The sequence below is a fragment of the Gossypium hirsutum genome, chromosome D04, assembly GCF_007990345.1.
Source record: "Gossypium hirsutum isolate 1008001.06 chromosome D04, Gossypium_hirsutum_v2.1, whole genome shotgun sequence".
In the NCBI taxonomy this organism is placed as follows: domain Eukaryota; kingdom Viridiplantae; phylum Streptophyta; class Magnoliopsida; order Malvales; family Malvaceae; genus Gossypium; species Gossypium hirsutum.
Window position 1 is genome coordinate 51001668 of NC_053440.1, and position 20446 is coordinate 51022113.

General features: G+C 33.1%; 2 protein-coding genes across 2 annotated transcripts; one reads left to right on the forward strand and one right to left on the reverse strand.

Annotated features, from left to right (window-relative positions):
• Positions 1 to 381: 381 nt before the first annotated feature.
• On the forward strand, positions 382 to 3298 carry LOC121215925 (uncharacterized). The gene is made up of 2 exons (XM_041090805.1): positions 382 to 622; positions 2947 to 3298. Exons 1-2 carry the CDS (start codon positions 485 to 487, stop codon positions 3043 to 3045), a joined length of 237 nt encoding a protein of 78 aa, XP_040946739.1. The 5' UTR covers positions 382 to 484; the 3' UTR covers positions 3046 to 3298.
• A 5101-nt stretch (positions 3299 to 8399) lies between these two features.
• LOC107898987 (NAC domain-containing protein 83) lies at positions 8400 to 9511 on the reverse strand. Its single transcript, NM_001398522.1, has 3 exons — positions 9297 to 9511; positions 8921 to 9207; positions 8400 to 8828 (listed from the first exon to the last, which is right to left on the reverse strand). The coding sequence occupies exons 1-3, from the start codon at positions 9475 to 9477 to the stop codon at positions 8535 to 8537; spliced, it is 762 nt and encodes a 253-aa protein (NP_001385451.1). The 5' UTR covers positions 9478 to 9511; the 3' UTR covers positions 8400 to 8534.
• Positions 9512 to 20446: the final 10935 nt, after the last annotated feature.

The window sequence follows — 20446 nt, forward strand, 5'->3', positions numbered from 1 at the left end:
ATTAAATTTATTGTTTACCCTAATAATTATTAGGAATAGCAACTCTCATCCTCATTATCCTCCTTAAATCTGAAACAAAGACTTCAATAAGAAGGAATTTAAGATTTAAAAAGATTTTGTTTGAAAAATATTTTTAGTATAATTCATTTAATATCTTAATAAAAAAATAATTTGAGAAATTGTGACACATTATATACTACAATTGGCTCACCATTTCAAAATTTAACACTAGAGATATTGATAGATGGAAATAGAGTTGAAGTACCAAAAGAGATATTTTCAAAATAGGAGTGTCACATTAAAAGATTTATTAAAATATAAGAACCAAATACGGAATTATCCCAAATATTTGTTTCTTAAAATTGGGCTCATTATTTTTTGTGGGTGTTAGCAGGGGTGGGGTTTACAGGGGTTTTAGGCCCAGTTTGGAAAATAGGGTAAGAGATGAGGGAGAGAGCAAGAGGAGCAGCGACCGGCGAGAGAGATGGCAGGAGCGTTTTGGGGAACAAGAGTGATGGAGATAGTGAAGAAGCACGACTCTGGTGGTCTCGTTTGGAAGAGAATTAAGCTCACTTCCACCCGCAAAGCCAACGCCAAGAAGCGTCTCCATCGCGTTTGGCAGGTCCTTATACCCTTCTCTCCTTTTTTTTTTTAATGCCACAACCTTTCTTCTTCTTGGGTTTTTGGCTTGCGGCTTCATGCTTTATGCTTTCAATTGATTCACTTAGTTTTTGGGAAATAGTTAGAATTATAGGGAAAATATGAACTGTGGAAGAAGGTTGTGAACAAGTTCAAGTTAACATTTGATAGTTTATTACAGTTAGAGCTTAGTTGCAAATTTCGTATCCACAATTAATAGCACAGTCAATCATACATGCTCAAGATAGCTTAGAGACTTCAACTTCATTTGGTATAATGTCTTGTTAGTTTAGATTTCATCTTAGGACAATTTACTATTCATGAAAAATGTTTTCCTTTTTGCTTTGTGTGTGTGTGTGTGTCCCTTTCCTGTAGCTCTTACAAAACGGTTCTTCCTTTTTATGGCCACTGGCATGTGTCTGCTGAAGTTCCGTTTGTGTTGTTTTTAAAGGGGTTTTAGTGGTAGCCTCCCATTAGATTGTGTCTAATCAGTGAACTCGAGTTCAGTGGTTTAGAACTATGCAATATGTTATTTGGATTCTGGGTTGGTGTTAGATGCGGGTATGTGCAACTTCAAATATTTTTCTATGTGTTTGGAAGATCATACCATCATCTCAATGTCCAAATATGTGCCAGATATGAGTGTATGATACGGATACTTTAAAGAAAATTAAGAGTCCAGTTAACAAAGCTGAGCACACAGAAAGGGTTAGTTTAATCTTGAGTCTGAAGAGGGGATAGTATAGGATTCAGGCGACCTGGGACATTTTTACATTCTATCTAATGACTTGGTTGGCCAATTCACTGATGTCATTCTACTTGGTCAAGTTGTAGTTTAAATTTCTCACATTAGGTTGTCTACTTACCATGAATTTATAGTCATGGTGGCACTTGGATAAGAGAATCATCATATATTGTCTTTGGGCCTTTCATTTGCTTGGATCTAAAGACTCTTTGAGTTTTTATCGTCTGCTAAAAGGAAATTATTTAATTACAACCATGTAATATTCTGAGAAAAACATTATTTTAGTAATTGACCACTTTTGTAGTGGCCTTTGGATGATGGATTCAAATCCCTATTTCATTCTTGCTATTTGTGAAATAGACTTATGACTTAAACCATTATATGAAAGAAACCTAACATTTCTTTTATTTAGCATTGCCACTGGTGGAACTTAGCCTGCCTATATACCAGTTTTTCTTGCCACAAGGTCACTCTAGGCTTTAGATCTCTTATATTGCCTTAGGCACAAAATGCAGCGCTTGCCTGATTGAAGTCATATTTAAATATATACGCATATATACTTATACATATATATGAATACATATTTGTATGCATAAAGTAAGCTTAAATATATAGTCATATATAATGGAATATTTGTGTATAAATAAAATAAGCTTATATATAGTTATGATTTGCCCACCTCATCCCTTAACCATGTGGGCGGGCGTTCGATCCCCCCTCATGAGAATGGAGCACATTTCATGACCAAATGTTTACTGCACCTGTATCGAGGGGATTAGTCACTGTTGGTGCCAGCGGTGGATACCCTAGTTATGACCAAATATATATATAGTTATGATTATAAATTCTAAAGAGTGGTCAAGTTTATTTACAAACCATGCAATTTTTTAGTTGGCCAATATGCTTGATTTCTTACTGTTCCGATATTGTTGAATACTCACGTATTGAGAGGTAGGGGTTTTGATGCTATCTTCTTTTTTACCAGTAAAGGTTTATTTAAAAAAGTAAAAAAATAAAATAAATCAAAGAGAACTTTAATCAGGCAGGCTTTTCTTTTGCTTATTGCCATACTAAAAAGAGTGCCTAGGTACACCAGGCATGCACTTGATCAAATGCCCTCGCCGGAAAGGGTGTGAGGTGTTTTTGTTGTCTAACGCCAAGGCGCTAGGCATGTGCCTTGACATCATTGAGGTCCAGACCTCCAACTGAAAGGCCATTTATGACCATATTTAAGAAAGAAATCAGGTTGTGATGTTCTGTTTTGCTGTTTGCATTGCATTCAGTAACAGTCCGATAACTTCTGTTGCAAGGGGCTTATGAGAATTGAATCGTGATACCTTTGGCTTTCACGCATCTATGTGCTGCAAAACTCGAATATTAATATTACTATAATTGTTTCCTCTTTTGCCTAATTACTCTTTATATGGTATGCCAATGAACTTGCAGATTGTTGATCCTGTAAAGTGGGACTCATGGATGATTATATTTTTGCCTACTCATTTTAGATATGATTTTCAAGCCTTGTATATTTTTGAGATATTGGAAATGTTTATTTCTTTCAGAATGAAGCTGTTTTGAGAGCATGCGCAGAACCACCTCCTTCGAAAGCAACGGATGTAGCTGGTGGTGGTGGTGAGAAAGGTGTGGAACAATCAACTTAATGGACAATTAAGGAAGACACTACATAAGCCTGAAAGGAAGAAATTGGTGACTCTTTGGGGGTTAATGGTGCAAAATTTTTACAATCTGAGATTTGAAATTTAGTTGTATGGTATCATTGACCACCTTTTTTTTATTGTTGTTTAAAGACGATTGTTGTGAGGCGGTGGGTCAATGGATATAGGCAAACCTTAATCACATATCTCTTATCAGTAGCTGTCCATGAATGTGAAGAATGCTAAAGTGGTTTGGTTATGATGTGAGGTGAAATAAGGTATCCTGATCCTTTACGTTCGACTTGTTTGTTTTTAAGGGTTCACTTAAAAGGCTCCCCTTCTTAAAATTCAGCGGCTGCCGGTTTGCCTCTTGTTTCGGCAGCTGACACTTGACAGGGACTTTAATAAATTAAAAAAAAAAAGAAACTAGCTTTTGAATGAATTAATTATGGGGCCAAAAATTTCAGGGTCGGATCTCTAAATGAGGAGCAAAACCCTTTTTAGGGTTGTTTAGAGGATACCAACTTTTAAGTTTTTTACTACTGGAACCGAGGTTTGGTGGAATAGTAGTGAGATAAGATGGAGAGTGAAAGAAGAGGTGGTCCATTCGGGTAGTTTGAAGACGGATTAGATGGTGGACCCATAACCCAACCAAAAGAAAAAAAGGGGTTTGAGAAGCCCTACTGCATTGTCTGATATTGACATTTGGGGAATTCTTCTTTCCATACGTCTCTACTCCCCACTTGAAGAAGAGATCCTTGAGTTTGCACATTGTTACACGCAACAAATCACGTCCTTGTTTTACCAATACTTTCCTCATAAATATATATACCTTCTGCCTTGTAATTTGTGTTTGGTTAACGGAGAATCTAAACAGAATGAAGTAGATTAGGAATTTCATATATAGTATGTGCTTGGATTTGGGTACTCTTATGAGCATTTGTATGTAGGGTGGAAGCTGTAGACGGCCTCCCTGCCCTGTCATAAGAAAAAAAAACATTCATTGTTTTGTTGGGGAGATACCAACCAAGCCTTTCAAAACTCGAATCAACTTTTGGATTTTGGGGTTCAAAAGTCAGATATGAGATTACATGATGGTTTGTATGAGGACAAGTTGAGTTTGTTTCAAGTGATTGGGTTGAATAAATTCATACGTGAAGCCTGCAAATACTTTTGCTGTTTTCCAATGCGTGGGTGTGTGGGCATGGTCCTCCACAAAGGCCTCCCACGTGAGTCACAATTTTGAAGCCCATCTCATCAATCCCACACCACCCAATCCTATTTCTTTCCCATATTGAACTAAATTAGTGATACGAATTAATCAGATATTAACTCAATTAAGAAACTCACCAAATTACTTTTATTATATAATTTTGAAACAAAAACAATATGCTTTAAAATGAAAGTAATAATTTCATGACAATTTATAAATTTTTAAAAATAATATCTAAAAACTCTCTCTCACCTGTACTCACAGAATTACACAAAAGTGTGTTTTTTTAACCTCAATCACACATTGTTTTGGTTATAGATTCTTTCTTTTCTCTATCAATTTAGATTTTACATTTTTAGTGATTTGATTTTATGTTGTTTCAAATTTAACAATTGTAGAAGGTTTTGGTCAACGGTCAATGCTGGTCAATAGTCAATTAACAGCTATCAATGACCTTGTCATTGATGATATAAGAAAAGTCAAACATGTGGTGTATTTTTATTGGTTAGATGTGTCATTTTCTTTTAACACCATTAACTTTTCGGAACAAATAATATAACGAAATAATAATTTAAGCATCAAAATGGGGCAAAAAAAAATTTAGGTGTGAATAAATAAGTATAGTTGGGGTTAAATTGTGACATACGCGTTTAAATACTCAACTATATTATTTCTTTATTCTTTTCTTAAACTATATTTTCTGAAAATTGTTAAATAATTTCTTCATTCATTTTTAAGTGTATTTTCTTAAAACTATTACACATATCTATACCAAAATAATCATATCATTTTTATTATAATTACATTTTTATTAGATCTATAGTAATAATAAAACTTCAGACTAAGTTAGTATTATGAGTTTAGCAAACATCAATTGATCTGTTGAAAATTATTAAATTATCATTATTATTATACAATAAAAGAAATAGACTCTAATACGAAAAAAGACTTTGAAAATGATATGATTAAGAGGAATAAATGATAATTTCTAAAAAAAATTAATCTTTATGAATTATCAAATAATCATATTGGCATTAGTCTATTAATAATATAATTTTGTACATGCATGTATCGAATTTCTTATTACTTATCGCGTGTATTTAATACATGCATACATTTTTTTTAATGAATGACATCACCTGATTCATCGTTGCTATATACATTACCCAAATTGTACACTAAATATAAATATAAATCCTACCTTTATCTAGATTTATAAAATTATAGTGATTTTTTAAGAGTTTACCAAAGAAATTCTAATTTTTTATTATTTTCTATTTTCAAAATATAATAAAATATGTATCATTCTACAACCAAGTGGTTGCATTTTGAAATATAGTTAGAAACTCGATAAATTTTGTCTTATTTGTGTTGATTTTTTTTATCGAAAACAATATGTATTTTAATTTATGGATTGTGGCCAATCTACGATGCTTAAACGTGTAAGAATCACATCAGCAAGGATCGAATGTAGTCGAAGTTTCTTCTTTATCGAATCATAAAAACATCAAATTTTATCTGTCATTACGAAGATAATCGAAGATGTTTTTTGTGAATACTTATGAAAAATATGATCATAGTTTATCAAGCGAAATAATATGTTATGATAATATGAAGTAAGAGATCAATTTATATTATGATAAAAGCCTTTGACCATCATACTAAAATATTTGAAACTCTAATCTTCTTAATTAAAATTAAATGTATTGAAAAAGAAAAAACATGTCGTAAAGATGTGCAATAGCGTGAGATGATCTATAACCCATTTTCCGCATTTGCTTATCTTAGTGAGCTCCTTAGGATAGGAAGATGATGGAATTTTTATTTTAATGCTATCATTGATTATTATTTTTATCTTGAATTTCAGTCAAAAATGATTTTGAACCAATCCAATCTGTTTATTTATTATATTAAAATATATCATAAATTCTTTATATTCCTCGTAAGTACTTAAGTTTCATTACAATATCATTTTGTTCAGTTACATTGCTATCGAGTGGGTGTTTCTTTTTAATTTCAAAATATTACACCAATAAATTTAACAGTATAAACACTTGAGTCTGAATTTTGAAATCTGAAAAGTAGAAAGATTAAATTCATAAAAAATAAAAATATGATGACTGAATTTCAAATTTATGAATAATACAAAGACCCGTTACATATTCTTAACTAAATCCAACTCAACTAACTAACCGATCGAAGCAGTAAAATTTTGAATTTATACGCTCAAAGCCCGAATGCCAACACTGTTAAAAACTTCGCTAACGAAAATAAAAAAGAAAATGATTGACTCATTCAATAACTTGTTAAAGTTTAGATTGCACTATTTTTTTTCCCCAAAACCAAATTACAGACTGACCTCATCAATCATCCCTCTCATATATTAAACTTGGATTGTGTTGTTTTTGCCTTGCCTGTTATGGCATTGCACTCAATTATGGAGATAGTGAAGATATATATAATTTTATGCCGCCCTCAGCCCGTGTGGCATCCACTTGGCGAGCACACAAAGCTCCATCGCCCACTGTTCAAGCTTTCAGGTTAATGATATCACATCCTTATGTAAGTAAGTATTTAATTTTATATTGTTTTATAATAATATTTTGGCTCAACAAGTCATGGATGATTACCATCATTGATAACTTGTATTTTCGGCTTAGGTTTATGGGGTTTAATTAATCAGGAGTGAGTCAACAATAAAAGGGAACATCCTCCTTTGCATGCAAGACACGTGTGCTACGCAACAGTAAAGCTGCTCCTTAGTCCTCCCTTCTCTCACAAAATCAATAATTCCAAAAGGAACCACTCATAGAAGGAGACTACTGCCCCCTAAAAGAAAATACAATAGGTTATTTGTGGTACAATTACAATAGAGCCCTTTATATTATGAGTCAAATTGTATTTTACTTTCTTTTTTCTTTTACTTAAAAGATAGACAAATTAATCTTTATACATTAGATTAAAGAGCAAATTCATCCTATTTGTTAAGTATTTCATCTATTTCCACGGTAAAAACTAATGTGGTTAATGGAATAACTGGTGTATCACGCATATAGACCAATTTTTAACAGTAAGAAAGAATTTGAATTAACTTTTTAACAAAAGGATTGATTTACTATTTGATCTAATATACAGAGACTAATTTACCTATTTTTCAATAAAGGAGGCAAAACACAATCTGACTTCCAGTACAACTTTTACCGTTATTTTTCTATATATCTATTATTTTGGTGCAAATACTGCAGGGTAGGTGCGCAATAGTGGGAGAATCTTACTGTTGAAATCCAATTGAGCTACAAAATTTCAAAGCATGAGAATATTTTTCTATTGTGTACCAAGTTAAATGAGGGTGACCATTTTTTTACCTACAAGTAATACTTAAATGGCGATACGTAGAAAGGAGGTGGAAAAATCTTGGAGTTTCAAGTTTAAGTTTTATGAATAAAAGGATCTAGTATCATTAACAATTTAGTCTCCTTACGTCCACCAACTAGTCTTTTAATTTCAAAGTTTTTAGTTAACCCTGTTTGCCTACAACCTTGGACCTACACACACTTCCCTGTTCATTGTACTGATTTGAAAAAATTAAAGATCCGAATGTCAGTTTCTGGGTACAAGAGTTGGTTGGGCTCATCTTTCAATGATATCATACTGGTATGGAGTGTCGATGAAGGAATATGAGAACTAGGTGCCGCCGTTTATGATTTCTTTTTGGTGAAGATTCTGACCATGGTGAAGTAGTGGATGTCAATGGGAATTGGGTTCTTTTTCTTTTCAAGTGACTACAAACTCGCCCAAATGCTGATTTGCAAAGATCTTATGCCTTATTCTCGTGCTTCCCAAAAAGATTTCAGCTTTTGCTAAAGTTCTCATATATATTACTGCATGCCTTTTTCTTTTTCTGCATTTCCTTCAAACCATTAGCCTTTTTTACCTAGCTTTACAATGCTCATGTGCAAATCAAAGTGAAGTTGACCATAAATGAGGTACCAAAAGGAGGGTAATATCACTAACTTGATAACATTTAGAGATTACATTAAAAGGGGATAACCATGTTTTATAACACGGTTTGCTCTTTCATTTAATAGTTAATGCCGAATTCTATCTCTTCCTTATAATCACAGACAAAGAGACACAAAGACATAAATTACCAAACACTAGACTAGTTTTTTCTTTTCTTTTCTTTGAAGATGTTACACTGATTGGCTAATCAGAATCCAAGCTACTGGTACAGGCAGGAAAAGAGAAAAAAACAAAAAAAAGGGGTGTGAACTGTGACTTTTTAAGGTTTTCTTCTGAAATAAGGAAAACTATTGCAACAACTGCTTTCCTCGTGGTCATCCGCGTCATTATTTGAAACTTGGGTGATCCCACTGGAGACAGATGACGAGGAAGAAGGGGCTAGGTTTAAGTCAGTCCTGTCTTTAGTCAGGAAATCATAGAAGACAGGCTTGCTTGTCCTTAATTTACCAATTCTTTGGTTGCAAGATTGCAGGCCTTCTTCATCGTTTTTAGCACTTCTTTTCTTCAAGAATATACGGCACAGCACCCAATTTTCCATCGGCACCACATTGTTCTGCACAAAGTTTTTTAATACAAAATCAATGATTTTGCTTTGACCAACACATACAGGCATAATGAAAGCAACAATGTAATATGGCAATTGACCTGAGTTTGGTTCTTATTGGGTGGGGCATTGCAAGCAGCTGTCTCGGTGCTAACAACACGATATTCATGCATAATCCAATCAGTCCTACATCCATTTGGGGCTTTTCCTCTATAAAAAACCAGAGTTTTCTTCATACCCACAGCTTGGTTGCTCCTAGATGTTACAATTTGTTTGTCGATTCCAGTTGCTTTCCAGTAACCTGAAATTGTGGCTCTGTTGGATCTATTGGTATTAGGATACTTGGCTTCTCTAGTGCTGAAAAAATACCTCTCCTGCTCCAAATCACCTGCTCAACCACACAAACGAACATTCAGAAAAAAAAATCTAATTTATGGTCCCAAGAGATTTGGTGGTAAATGAGAAATTAAAACCAACCTGGCAAATCCCAAGGGTCAGCTTTACAAACATCGACTTCGGGTATGATAGAGGCAGGCAAAGGGCAAGCAAGCACTTTTCGTCTCAAGTACTGAACCACTAACTCTTCATCCGTAGGATGGAAACGAAAGCCAGGAGGCAATCTCAGCACACCATTCTTTACAAAACTAAGCTTCTCCATCTTCAACACAATTGGCGATATGAGAGAGAGAGAGAGAGGGGTGGTGGGTAATTGAGAGGGAAAAGTGTGGCGTCTTTATAGAAGGGTAATGGTGGGGGGGGGGTTCTTAAGAGGCGAATAGAATAAGGAGGGCAGGGGATCCAATTGGCGTAAACTAGACTCAATCTCTTTTTGACGCTATTTTAACAAAAAACGTTTAAACAAGCTTAAAATCGAAATGGTTGAAGTAATTGAATTTAAAGCAGAAGTGAAAGCGTCTAAAGTTGGAAGCCTAGTTTACTTCGACTTCCTCGCTATGCGTATGGGAATAACCGTAGCTGTTTCCAATTATTTACTCATTTACCTACACGTACATCTGTGATCTGTGGGGGCAGTTTGAAAGTCCCATTTCTTCACTTCACTTTATTTTTAGAAATAAGAGATATCTTTTACGTATTTATTTCTCAAACATTCTTTCCTCATCTTCGTAATTTGAGTTATGATTTCATATCATCTTTAATTTTAAAAATATAAATAAAAAAATTCAAGAGATTTTGTGTTTGATTGGACGGACGACTATGTTATCCTCCCTGCGGAGAGTTTGAGGGATGGGAGGGGTAGTTTGGTCATGAAAAATCAGGTGGGTCTTTCGGTAAATGTACGAAAATAAAGTGGTCGGACATACATGCCCTCGTAATTAAGGATTGAAAGGGGTGAAGTCAGGTCGATGTCATTATGGTTACAGCTGGAGCTCACCCAAAGACATTATAATGGGTGCGGTAATGAAAGTACGCAAGTACCCTTCAGAAAACCCCCTTTATAGACAAGGCAACCACTCGTCGGGCATGCATCGCAGGGGACAACATATTGTTAGCCGTTGGTTTCTGGATACAGCAAAATCTCAACATCCATTCTATCCTTTTTGCCCTCTTTCCTTCTACTTATTACATAAAATCAAAGGTTTCATTCGTAATTTCACTCTTAAATTATATCTCAATTTTTTTAAAAATATTTTAAATTCACGCTTAGAGTTTTTCTAAAATAATAGTTAATTAGAGTCCTTTTTTTTTTATAAATTAATTAACAATTTATTAGATATCCATTTAGAATGCATGACTCGCAAATGAACAAAATATTCCACAATATCAGTAAGTAGATTTATTTGTAAAATTCTGAATAAAAACCTTGTGAGGATGTATTATAATAAAAAGAAAAGAAAATGAAAATTATGAAGCAAAGTGGAGGCCTCAATTGTTGGATACAATTATTAGTGCATGTTTATCGTATGTAGGCGGAGACGATTACTTGTGCCAATGGGATTTATATCTTTCAATAATAACAATAAAAATAAGCCCAAAACAAATATCTTCTTCACTCATGCTAATATTTTTTTTTCCCAATTTTTAAGTGAAATATGTTAGTAGCTTTCAGTCATGTTTACTTATTATTTTAAATAATAACTGATGTGTCATTTAATATATCATTACTGCATTGAATATAAATTAAAATATAGTATGAAAATTTATATGCTCAATATTGATTGTTTTAATTATAAATTTGATTACCATGTTGATGTTGTTAAATATAAATATTCTGTTACAATGGTTTTATTGCATTTTATGTTATTAATTAATGGTATATTTTAATCTTAATATAACAATAAAATATTTACAAAACTCAGAGTGTTAAGTATAAAAATATTATAAAGCTAAAAAGTAATTTTTTTAAACAATGTTGAAAGTGAATTATTTTGTTATTTACTATTTAAAATTTTAATCAATGTAATTTTTTAATATGTACTTTGCTTTTTCAATTAATTAAAAAAAATCTATTAAGTGATTTCCAATGTCAAATAAAAAATAATTTAATTGGGGCGATGGTATTGTTGACAAAGGTTAAAGCCTCGTGCATTATATAGTATTTAAGTTTGAATTCCTTCGTGCACACTTGTCATATGATTGGTGGATTTTGTACGAGATTATTTTGATTGTGTGCTATAATAATTTGATTTTGTTTTACAATTGTTCAAAAACATGTATATTTGTAATTGTATTATAATTATATTAAAAAGGATCCATGAAAATTTTTCAATGCATACAAGCCTTAGACTCGTTTGACATTACATTTGGAGGTGGAAAATTGTTTTTCAACCCAAAACTAATGTCAAACACTTGGCTTTTGGGGTTAAAAGAAGGTAAATGATCAAAATATTCTTATTTATATTAAATATTTAAAATATATTTTAGAATTTAGATTAATTTATATTTTATGTGTTATTATATTAAATAATTTAAGTATTATTTAAAAAATATGATTATAATTATTTACATAATATTTATTATTATATTTAAAATTTAAAAAACATTTCATGTGTAATTAAATTTACAAATAATTTATTAATTATTAAAAAATTTAAAACGTTATACTTATACAAAATTAATTAATTTTTAAATTTCAATATGATGTGATAAATGAAGAAAGGAGCAATTTCGTAAACTAAACTTTGCGAAATTACCCTTTAATAAAGTAAGTATAATTAAGTATAAACAAGAAGATCACAAAATGGTGGGGAAGAGATAAGTTGGTGACAGACAAAATCAGTTAGAAACAAAAACTAGTTGTGGAGCGACGATCGGGACGAAGGGAGAAGACCAAGACGATGATAAAAATGAATAAAAGAGATGCTGCTGGAGAGGGGTCCTTGAAATTGACAATGTCGCTCCTTTGACATTTGCTATCCTACCGTCTGTCAGTTACTTTTTCTTTAAGGATGATAATAAGATATTAAATTGAGTGGCAAGAATCGTAGAAAGTCGACTTGTATTTTATTTTTAGGTAAATTAGTATCAAAAAATAAATGGAAAAATAGGGAGGGGTAAAGTGGTCATAAAAAGTCATATGGGATGCCTTGTAAAGGGGCGGGGGGCAAGGCAACGACGTCAGAGAAAGGGGTAACGGAGAAAAGTGGGAGCTTTCAACTTCAAATGTGACGGATGACCCCATTTCCAAAGATTTCCTAAATCTTTCTTTCTTGTCTCACTATTTTGGATGAGATGCATCCATTTCACTTATATTTACTCTCTCTCAATAATGCTTAGGATGGAATCTCTCTGTGAAAATGACAAATATACCCTCCCAAAGTTGTTTGCTGTTTGCTTCCTAGTGCCAGCAACGGAAGTTTTGTGCAGGGTGTAGGGTTAGTTTGGGGATAAAAGCGAGGTAGCGTGGGGACAGTTGAGATTTAGTTAAACCGGAGCCTCTAACATTGACAAATGAAGAAAAAGGGCGTTTCCGTAGGGCGAAGAGAATGTCCTTTTCCACATTTCATCCATTTGTGTTGCCAGGACACAACTGGAAAATGCAAATTGTATAAATATATTCGAGAAAAAAAGAGAGAGAGAGAGAATCCACAAGGAATGCTCCTACCCCACTTCTGTCTTGTATAATATTATATAAAAAATGGAAGGAAAATATGGGTTTCGTAATAAGCCAAGTTGCGGCTCTGATTTTGGCTTTCGAATTTTCCTTTTTATTAATTTGGGTTCGGGGTTGAGTCAAAGAAGATTGCGTGTGCGTGTGGGGGTTGAAGAGGGTTTTAAGGAGTAAGAGAGAAACGTCAAAGGCTGCAATTATTGTATTTTTGAGTAAAATATGTTGTTCACTGGAATATGTCTTTCTACTCTCTCCTAAGTATCTTTTACATTATATTTCTCCCTTTCCCCCTTTTCCTTTCTCCCCAAATTAAACCCCTATTTACTAGATTTCACACAAACCTAACCTTCCATCACGTTCACATCTCCAAAGTAATTGCTTTTTAGATCACATGGGTTTCGTTACAACAACAACAAAAAAAACTACTTAAAAGGTACAGATTTCTTCTATTTTTTAATTATTTGAAATTATGTAGCACCAGTTATTAATATTCTTTTTAAACTTCATCAACAAGTTATAACCCTTCAACACATCATCTTAAATTACTTTGAAAAGCAGGAGAAATTAGAAAGTCGTGTAGAGCATCAAAGCATGCACAGCAAGAGTTACACCAAAAACAATTTGAAACACCCTTAATTATCCCTCCACATCATACTTAAAATAGTGATTAAACACTAAAGCTTGCCTTTAAGTCGAACATGAAAAATTAAATAAACCATTTGTTAATGTCTTTGTGCAATTATTATATGATAAGAAATTGAATGAAATGATGTTAGCGTTAGTGCTTAAAAGCCCTTTATGTCAATCATTTATGTATAATGCCCCCTTTCTCCTTTTCTTTAGGCATCATTTGTCTTTGCCCTTTTAAATCAAAATGCTACTCTCTTTATTCCACACTTTGCTACTTATTCCATAATTTCGAATCCTCTTCTTTTAAAAAAATTAAATAAATAAATAAAGATGAAATTATGCCCATCAAAAGGAATTTCTAGAAACAAATTAAGCAGGGTGTAGAAATTTCAAAAGCAACCTATGTATGTAAACATTTCAAAGTTGACTCTTGAGTTTAAAGCCAATTTTGTCAAATTAATTGCGGCCCCAAGCAATACATCCATACGGAAGAAAAAATAATATATATATTAATTTTTACGGTATTCGATAATTACATTGGATCTTAAAAAAAACTCAAACTTGGATTCGAATTAAAAAGGGGATTGGAGGGAGCTGTGAAACATGATTAAATTGAGACTAAGACAACAAGTAGAGAGACTTAAACCTCTCCTACTTGACTACGCAACCGGATGAAACAGACGGGTGGTGAGAGTAAGGTTTGTGGCTTAGGCAGGCCATTTAGGTATCTGTGTCGGGTGCAACCCAGCAACTTGCATGCTCCCAACCCTTTAGAAATGTGCAAATTTCATTGCTATCTTGGGATATAATGAGTCAATTCCTGAATAGTTATTTTCATTAAATACACCTACTTTTCTTCCTCTTCTTATGTATCTATTTAAATAAGAATCCCCCTCCTGGATAACAGTTTTATACGTACACGGACGGATTTTTTTTGACCAATATGTAATTTGGTTTCTACTCTAATTGATATTACAATTGTAGTTAACTTCTGAAATATGTAACTTTAATGCAAAATTAGTTTAAATATTTTATTTTTTACAGAAGACTTGGAATTTCCTAACAGCAGCTGGCAAATAAAGCATGGGAAGTTATAATTAGTAGCATAATTATTTCAATGAGCTAATAATATATTTATTCAAGCAGCAGCAGGTCTTGTCTGGAAGTTGGAACCCAACAAAGTTTCATCCCATCTACGAAATTCTTAAATTTGTTAAAGAACCTATAGTCGAATCTACATAATTAAAATCAAGTTATCAATGCAATTTGATTGATTTAGTTTGGTTTCAATTTTAATTCATTAAAAGAATTAGTTTCCATAGACTAACTCCATTAGTTATTAGTTTGATTTGTTCACAATTATTCATCATTGCAAGAAGCATTCATGAATAAAAAAACCATTTACAATCCCAACCCAATTAATATGAAAGGGAGAGTTCATACCCCTAAAAGAACACACTCCCTATAAAGCACCTCTAATCCTGCTAATAGTACAATTTAACCGCAACTCCTTGGTAGTAAAAAAGTACGAAGCACAGAATGAAAGCCCTATGTTTCCACATAAGTTCACACAACACGACAATAACGAGTACTGGATAGTTATAGGACCATTATAACATATAAATATTGCAGACTGCAATGCAGTGCAGTAGTTGTCACATCTCATACCCCTTCTTCCTCTCCTTCTTCTTCTTCTTCTTCTTCTGACACATCACTCTCCACCAATCCCAGATGATTTGGCTTTTGCCTGGTCTGATTTGGAACCCAGTTTTCACTCCATATTTACATATATGTTTCTCTGTTTCATATAATTTGCCTTGTGATATCTCCTCTTTAACAAGCTACTCCATGCCCAAAAAACATTGCCTCCTTTACCTGCCTCTAGCAAAGACCTATGGGGAATGACATTTGCCTTTTAAGAACTGCTCAATTTGAAACTTTGAATTAGCTGCCAAGGGGGGAAAAATAACTAAAAAGATGCTTCCATGGAACAAAGGAACAGAAGAGTGTGTGGTAGGATAGAAAATCCTCACTTGTTCAAAAATTTAGTTATTATATTTTGTATATTTAACTTTCATTAAATATGTGTGGATGCAAGAGGAACCATGTTTGTAAATGTTTTCTGGCATGGGGTAGAGTGAGTGCTGAATTGAAGAGGAAGCTGAGATAGGCTAATGGGTAAAGGTCTAATTGGGTTTTTTTGGGTGCTAAGGGATCACATCACTGATCCAAACTGTGTTATAGGATAAGCCCAATGCTTCAAGAAAATGACCAAAACCAATAATACAAATATAAATTTACCATTTTTATATCTTATGTTATGGTGCATCCGTTAAAAAATATATTTATAAAAGGACAAATATTTAGTGCACCGAGTGAAGTTTTTCAGATTCAAAATTAAATTAAAAGTTTGATAAGTGTATATTATAGGGTGTAGTAAAAAAAATACAAAAATAATTATCTAAATAAATATGACTCACACCCTCAATTAATTTGTGGAGTCTAAATAATTCTACCAGCGTATGTCAAATAATTATCCTAAAGATGAGTAATTGGTACATTGACAGTGTACTTTTTTTTATTCCACAAATAATTTTAGGGTAATCTACAAAAATAGTACTTTTGTTTGCTTCAGGTTACATTTTAGTCACTTATGTTTGAAATGTTACGTTTTAGTCACTTATGTTATTATTTTGTTACGAAGTGATCACTCTACCGTTAAGTTCCGTTATCTCTCTAACGGTAATCCTATGTGGCAGTTCAACTAGATTTTAAGTGCCAACTTGGATTTTTAAATGGGATAAAAATAGATTTTAAATTAAATAAATTTAATTAATTAAAATTTTTAAACCTAAACCTTAACTGAAAAACTGTTCATCTCCTCTTTTTAATTTTTCTTCGTCTCTTCTTTTTTTAGGTTTTTTTTTCATTTGACTGGAAAAACTATTATTAAGATCAAAATAGTTGAAATCAAATTGACTGCTTCATAAAAATGGATTCAATGGAGAGTCCAGGTATGTCTTCTTTGCATTCCTCTGCCTCTTTTATTCAATACTGAAAAACAAAAGATTAAATTTTTTATTGTTTAATGAAAACCCTAAAAATAGATTGAATTTTTTTATTGTAAGTGGAATCACTTTTTCTGCCGATAGGGACTCAACTGCTAATCTTCATACTAAAAATAACTAAGATCACCAACCCTTTGGAATGCATCTTCTCTAATATTGATAGGGACTCAACTGCTATACATGCTACCGTTTTTGCAGACATCCTGCATGTGAAATTGAGAACAAAAGTTTTAAATCAAAGATTAGTAGGCTTATTCCATCTTATCATCCATCAGTCTCAATGTCTACACAAAGGATTAGGAGGTGCCAAATGTTCCATAAAACGTGATAAATTGGAAAAAAAAATATTGCATAAAAATTCTTTTGCAGTGAAGGGTTAAGAAGAAAACCCCAAACATGATTTGATTCTAAGGATAAGGGCTTCCTAGAGTTGTGTATGAGTGTTCATGGCCTTTTAGCATTGGGTTTTGGGTTTGTTAGAAGGATGGATTAGTTTGTTATTCTTAAAATAGCCACCACCCCACTCTCCCCCCCCCCCAAAAAAAAAAAAAACAGGTGAAGAGAGTAAACATAGCTCCTCAACTGGCAACCACTAAATAACTTAGATAGCCCAAGCATGAACATATACTGTCAATATATTTCTAGTGGAAAGAAGAAATAGTAAACAGTAAGGGAGTATTTTTGTTTCTTCGACCTGTCTACTGAACAAAACCAAAAACAATTGTAAATCTATCAAATAAGAATGAAGCAAAATTTCATTTAATAAAGTGCTTCCTCTTATGTTGTCTCTCGTTTCTGAATAAGCAAATCATAAGAAAAAGGAAGCAGGGCATTTAAAAAAAAATCATCCACAATTCTTTTTCTTCTCCATCTTAAAGCTAGTTTTTGAGCATATACCCCACAGCTTCTCTGTAAAGAATCCTATTACATAATTACTGAGATAAATTGATTTATCTTCTACACTTTCTCTGTGAATAATGATTACTATTTTCATGTTTTAGATTATGTATTTTAATGTTGTCCAAATGTGAATACTGACTGCTGTCCGAATGTCCTAAAATGTTCATAAATTCATTAGTGATGTTGTTTGAAATTGAACTGAAGTTGAGAAAATATTTTTTTCAGGTTTGAAATGTGCAATTTGTTGATACTAATATAATGTTTTATTTTCCTTTTTTGGTTTAGGGTTTGAAGTTGAACAAAATACTTTAGGGGGAGATTTTGGAGGAGAAGCATTTGACTCAGATGATAGTTTATATAAAGCTTATGAGTTAGGTACTGCTTATTTGATTCTTTTGAGTCTGATGGTGATAGGGTAAATGAACCAGAGGTTGAACTAGTAGGTGAAATGATACAGAATGAGTTAGACCACTTACTGGGTTTAAGTTTTTGGAGTTTAGAAGATGATTTTGATAGTAACAGTGATGATGATTTGAATAATGACGTGGATTATGATAAATATGAGAATAAAAAGTACCCTCTATTCAATCCTCAAACTGATATGAAGAACCCTATATTGATAAATGGTTTGGTTTTCCCTAGTAGAGACATTTTAAAAGATGCAATTAAACAGTATGGGAGGATAAATAGGGTAGAAACCAAACTAACTAGGAATGACAAGCTTAGGGTGAAAGCAGTCTGTGTACCTAGTTGTCCATAGACATTATGGGCATCCAAGTTAAATCCCAAGGATCCAATGGATGGGAGTTGGCAAATTAAGACCTTAGTCAACCACCATAAGTGTGGCAAGGTAATGAAAAATAAGAATATTACTTCAAAGTGGATGGCTAGACATTATTTACACAAATTTCAAGTTGATCCTAATTATTCCTTAACATCCTTACAAAATGATATTAGGGTGGATTTTGGAACAATAGTGTCTCGGACTAAATGTATGAGGGCTAATATTAGGGTTCTTGAACTAGTTCAAGGGAATCACAAAGCCCAATATGCCAATATATATGATTATTTACTTGAGTTAAGGAGAAGCAACCCTGGTACAACAACCATCTGTAAATTAGACTGTAGGCTATTTCAGAGGCTTTATATATGCCTTGAAGCATGCAAATCAGGTTGGTTAACTGGTTGTAGGAGAATTATAGGGTTAGATGGGTGTTGGCTGAAGGGATATTATGGTGGACATTTGCTTGCTGCTGTCGGGGTTGATGCCAATGATTGTATATATCCAGTGGCTTTTGCTGCAGTTGAGAGTGAAAACAAACAATCATGGTTTTGGTTCCTCGAGTTGTTACAGAGGGATTTGGAGATCGACAACTCCTACAATATATGCTTCATGTCTGACAAACAAAAGGTACTATAAAGTCATAGTATACGCTAAATTGTTTATATAAAAATGATTACTTAGCATGTTGTTTTAATTGTTTTACAGGGTTTAATAGAAGCGATTTCTTTGTTGTTTCCTAATGCTGAAGCAAGAAATTGTGCCAGACATCTTTACAATAATTTTAAAAATATGGAAGGATTTAGAGGCCAAGTTTTGCGTCTTACTTACTAGAAAGTTGCTAAAGCAACTTTTCCAAGACAATTTGAAGAAGCAATGTCTGAAATGAGGTCACTGTCAGAATCTGCTGAGGCTTGGTTGCGTGACAAGGATCCAAGAACTTGGTAAAGAGCCCACTTTTCAACTAGATGCAAATCTGATCTACTACTGAACAACAACAGTGAATGTTTCAACAAGGTTAAAATTTATTTTTTAAATTTGGCTATTTATCACTTCATGTTGTATAATTATTGTTGGAGTTATTTAAAGACTTGCTCTCCTTGCAGATCATTTTAGAAGCTAGAGATAAACCCATCCTAACGAAGTTGGAAATAATTAGAAGAAAAATCATGACTAGGTTGGTTTCTATGAGAGAGGCTGCTGAGAAGTATCCTGGACCTTTATGTCCAAGGATACAGAAGAAGTTGTCTGAAATTGTTAGTCAGTCCAATAAGTAAGCTTTGCTAACTTTTTTTTACTTAGCTTGAATTCTGTTGCTTGGATGGAAAATTTTTTAACTTTAAAATGTTACTCTGTTTATAGTATATGGCCGATATATGCTGGAAATGAAAAGTATGAGGTAGACTGTGGATTAGGCAACAAGCATGTGGTTGACCTCCTCAACTCCTCCTGTTCATGCAGAAAATGGGACTTGTCAGGAATTCCTTGTAAGCATGCTGTTTCTTGCATGCAATTACTTGCTATGAGCCCTGAAACATATGTAAATACATGTTATACTGTCACTACCTAGTTGAATATTTACAGCTACTTAATTAACCCTGTAAAAGGTAATAGCCCTAAAACCCTAAACCTTTATAAAATATTACTTATTTATAAAATGTGTTTGACATCTTTAAATTTTTGTGTATAGGTCCTATGCAATGGGAACATGTAAGGGACATGGAACCCATTCTTCCTCCCATAATTAGAAGGCCCCTGAGAAGACCCAAACAAATAAAGAGGAAGGAAATAGATGAAGTACGAAAGAGTGGACCAAAATTAAGCAAGACAGGACAGTAAGCTAATTGCACCAAATGTGGCAAACCAGGCCATAATACAAGGACTTGCAAAGGGATTGTTAGGGGTAACCAAATGGCAAGCAAATCATCGAGCCTACAAATTTTAAACCAAGCCACTTTAATGGATAACACATCAAGCCAACCACCTTTAACCCAACAAAGCTCAAACCTAACAGCAAATTTTAGGGCCAAATTACCTATCAAAAGGAAATCTATTTTGTGAACAAAGAATATATCTTTTTGGAAGGGTTGTTGAATCATGTTAACAATAGTTAGAATATACATTTTGTCTTAATTGAGGGTTTGAAACAATATTTTTTTTGAAATGTTAAACTATTACT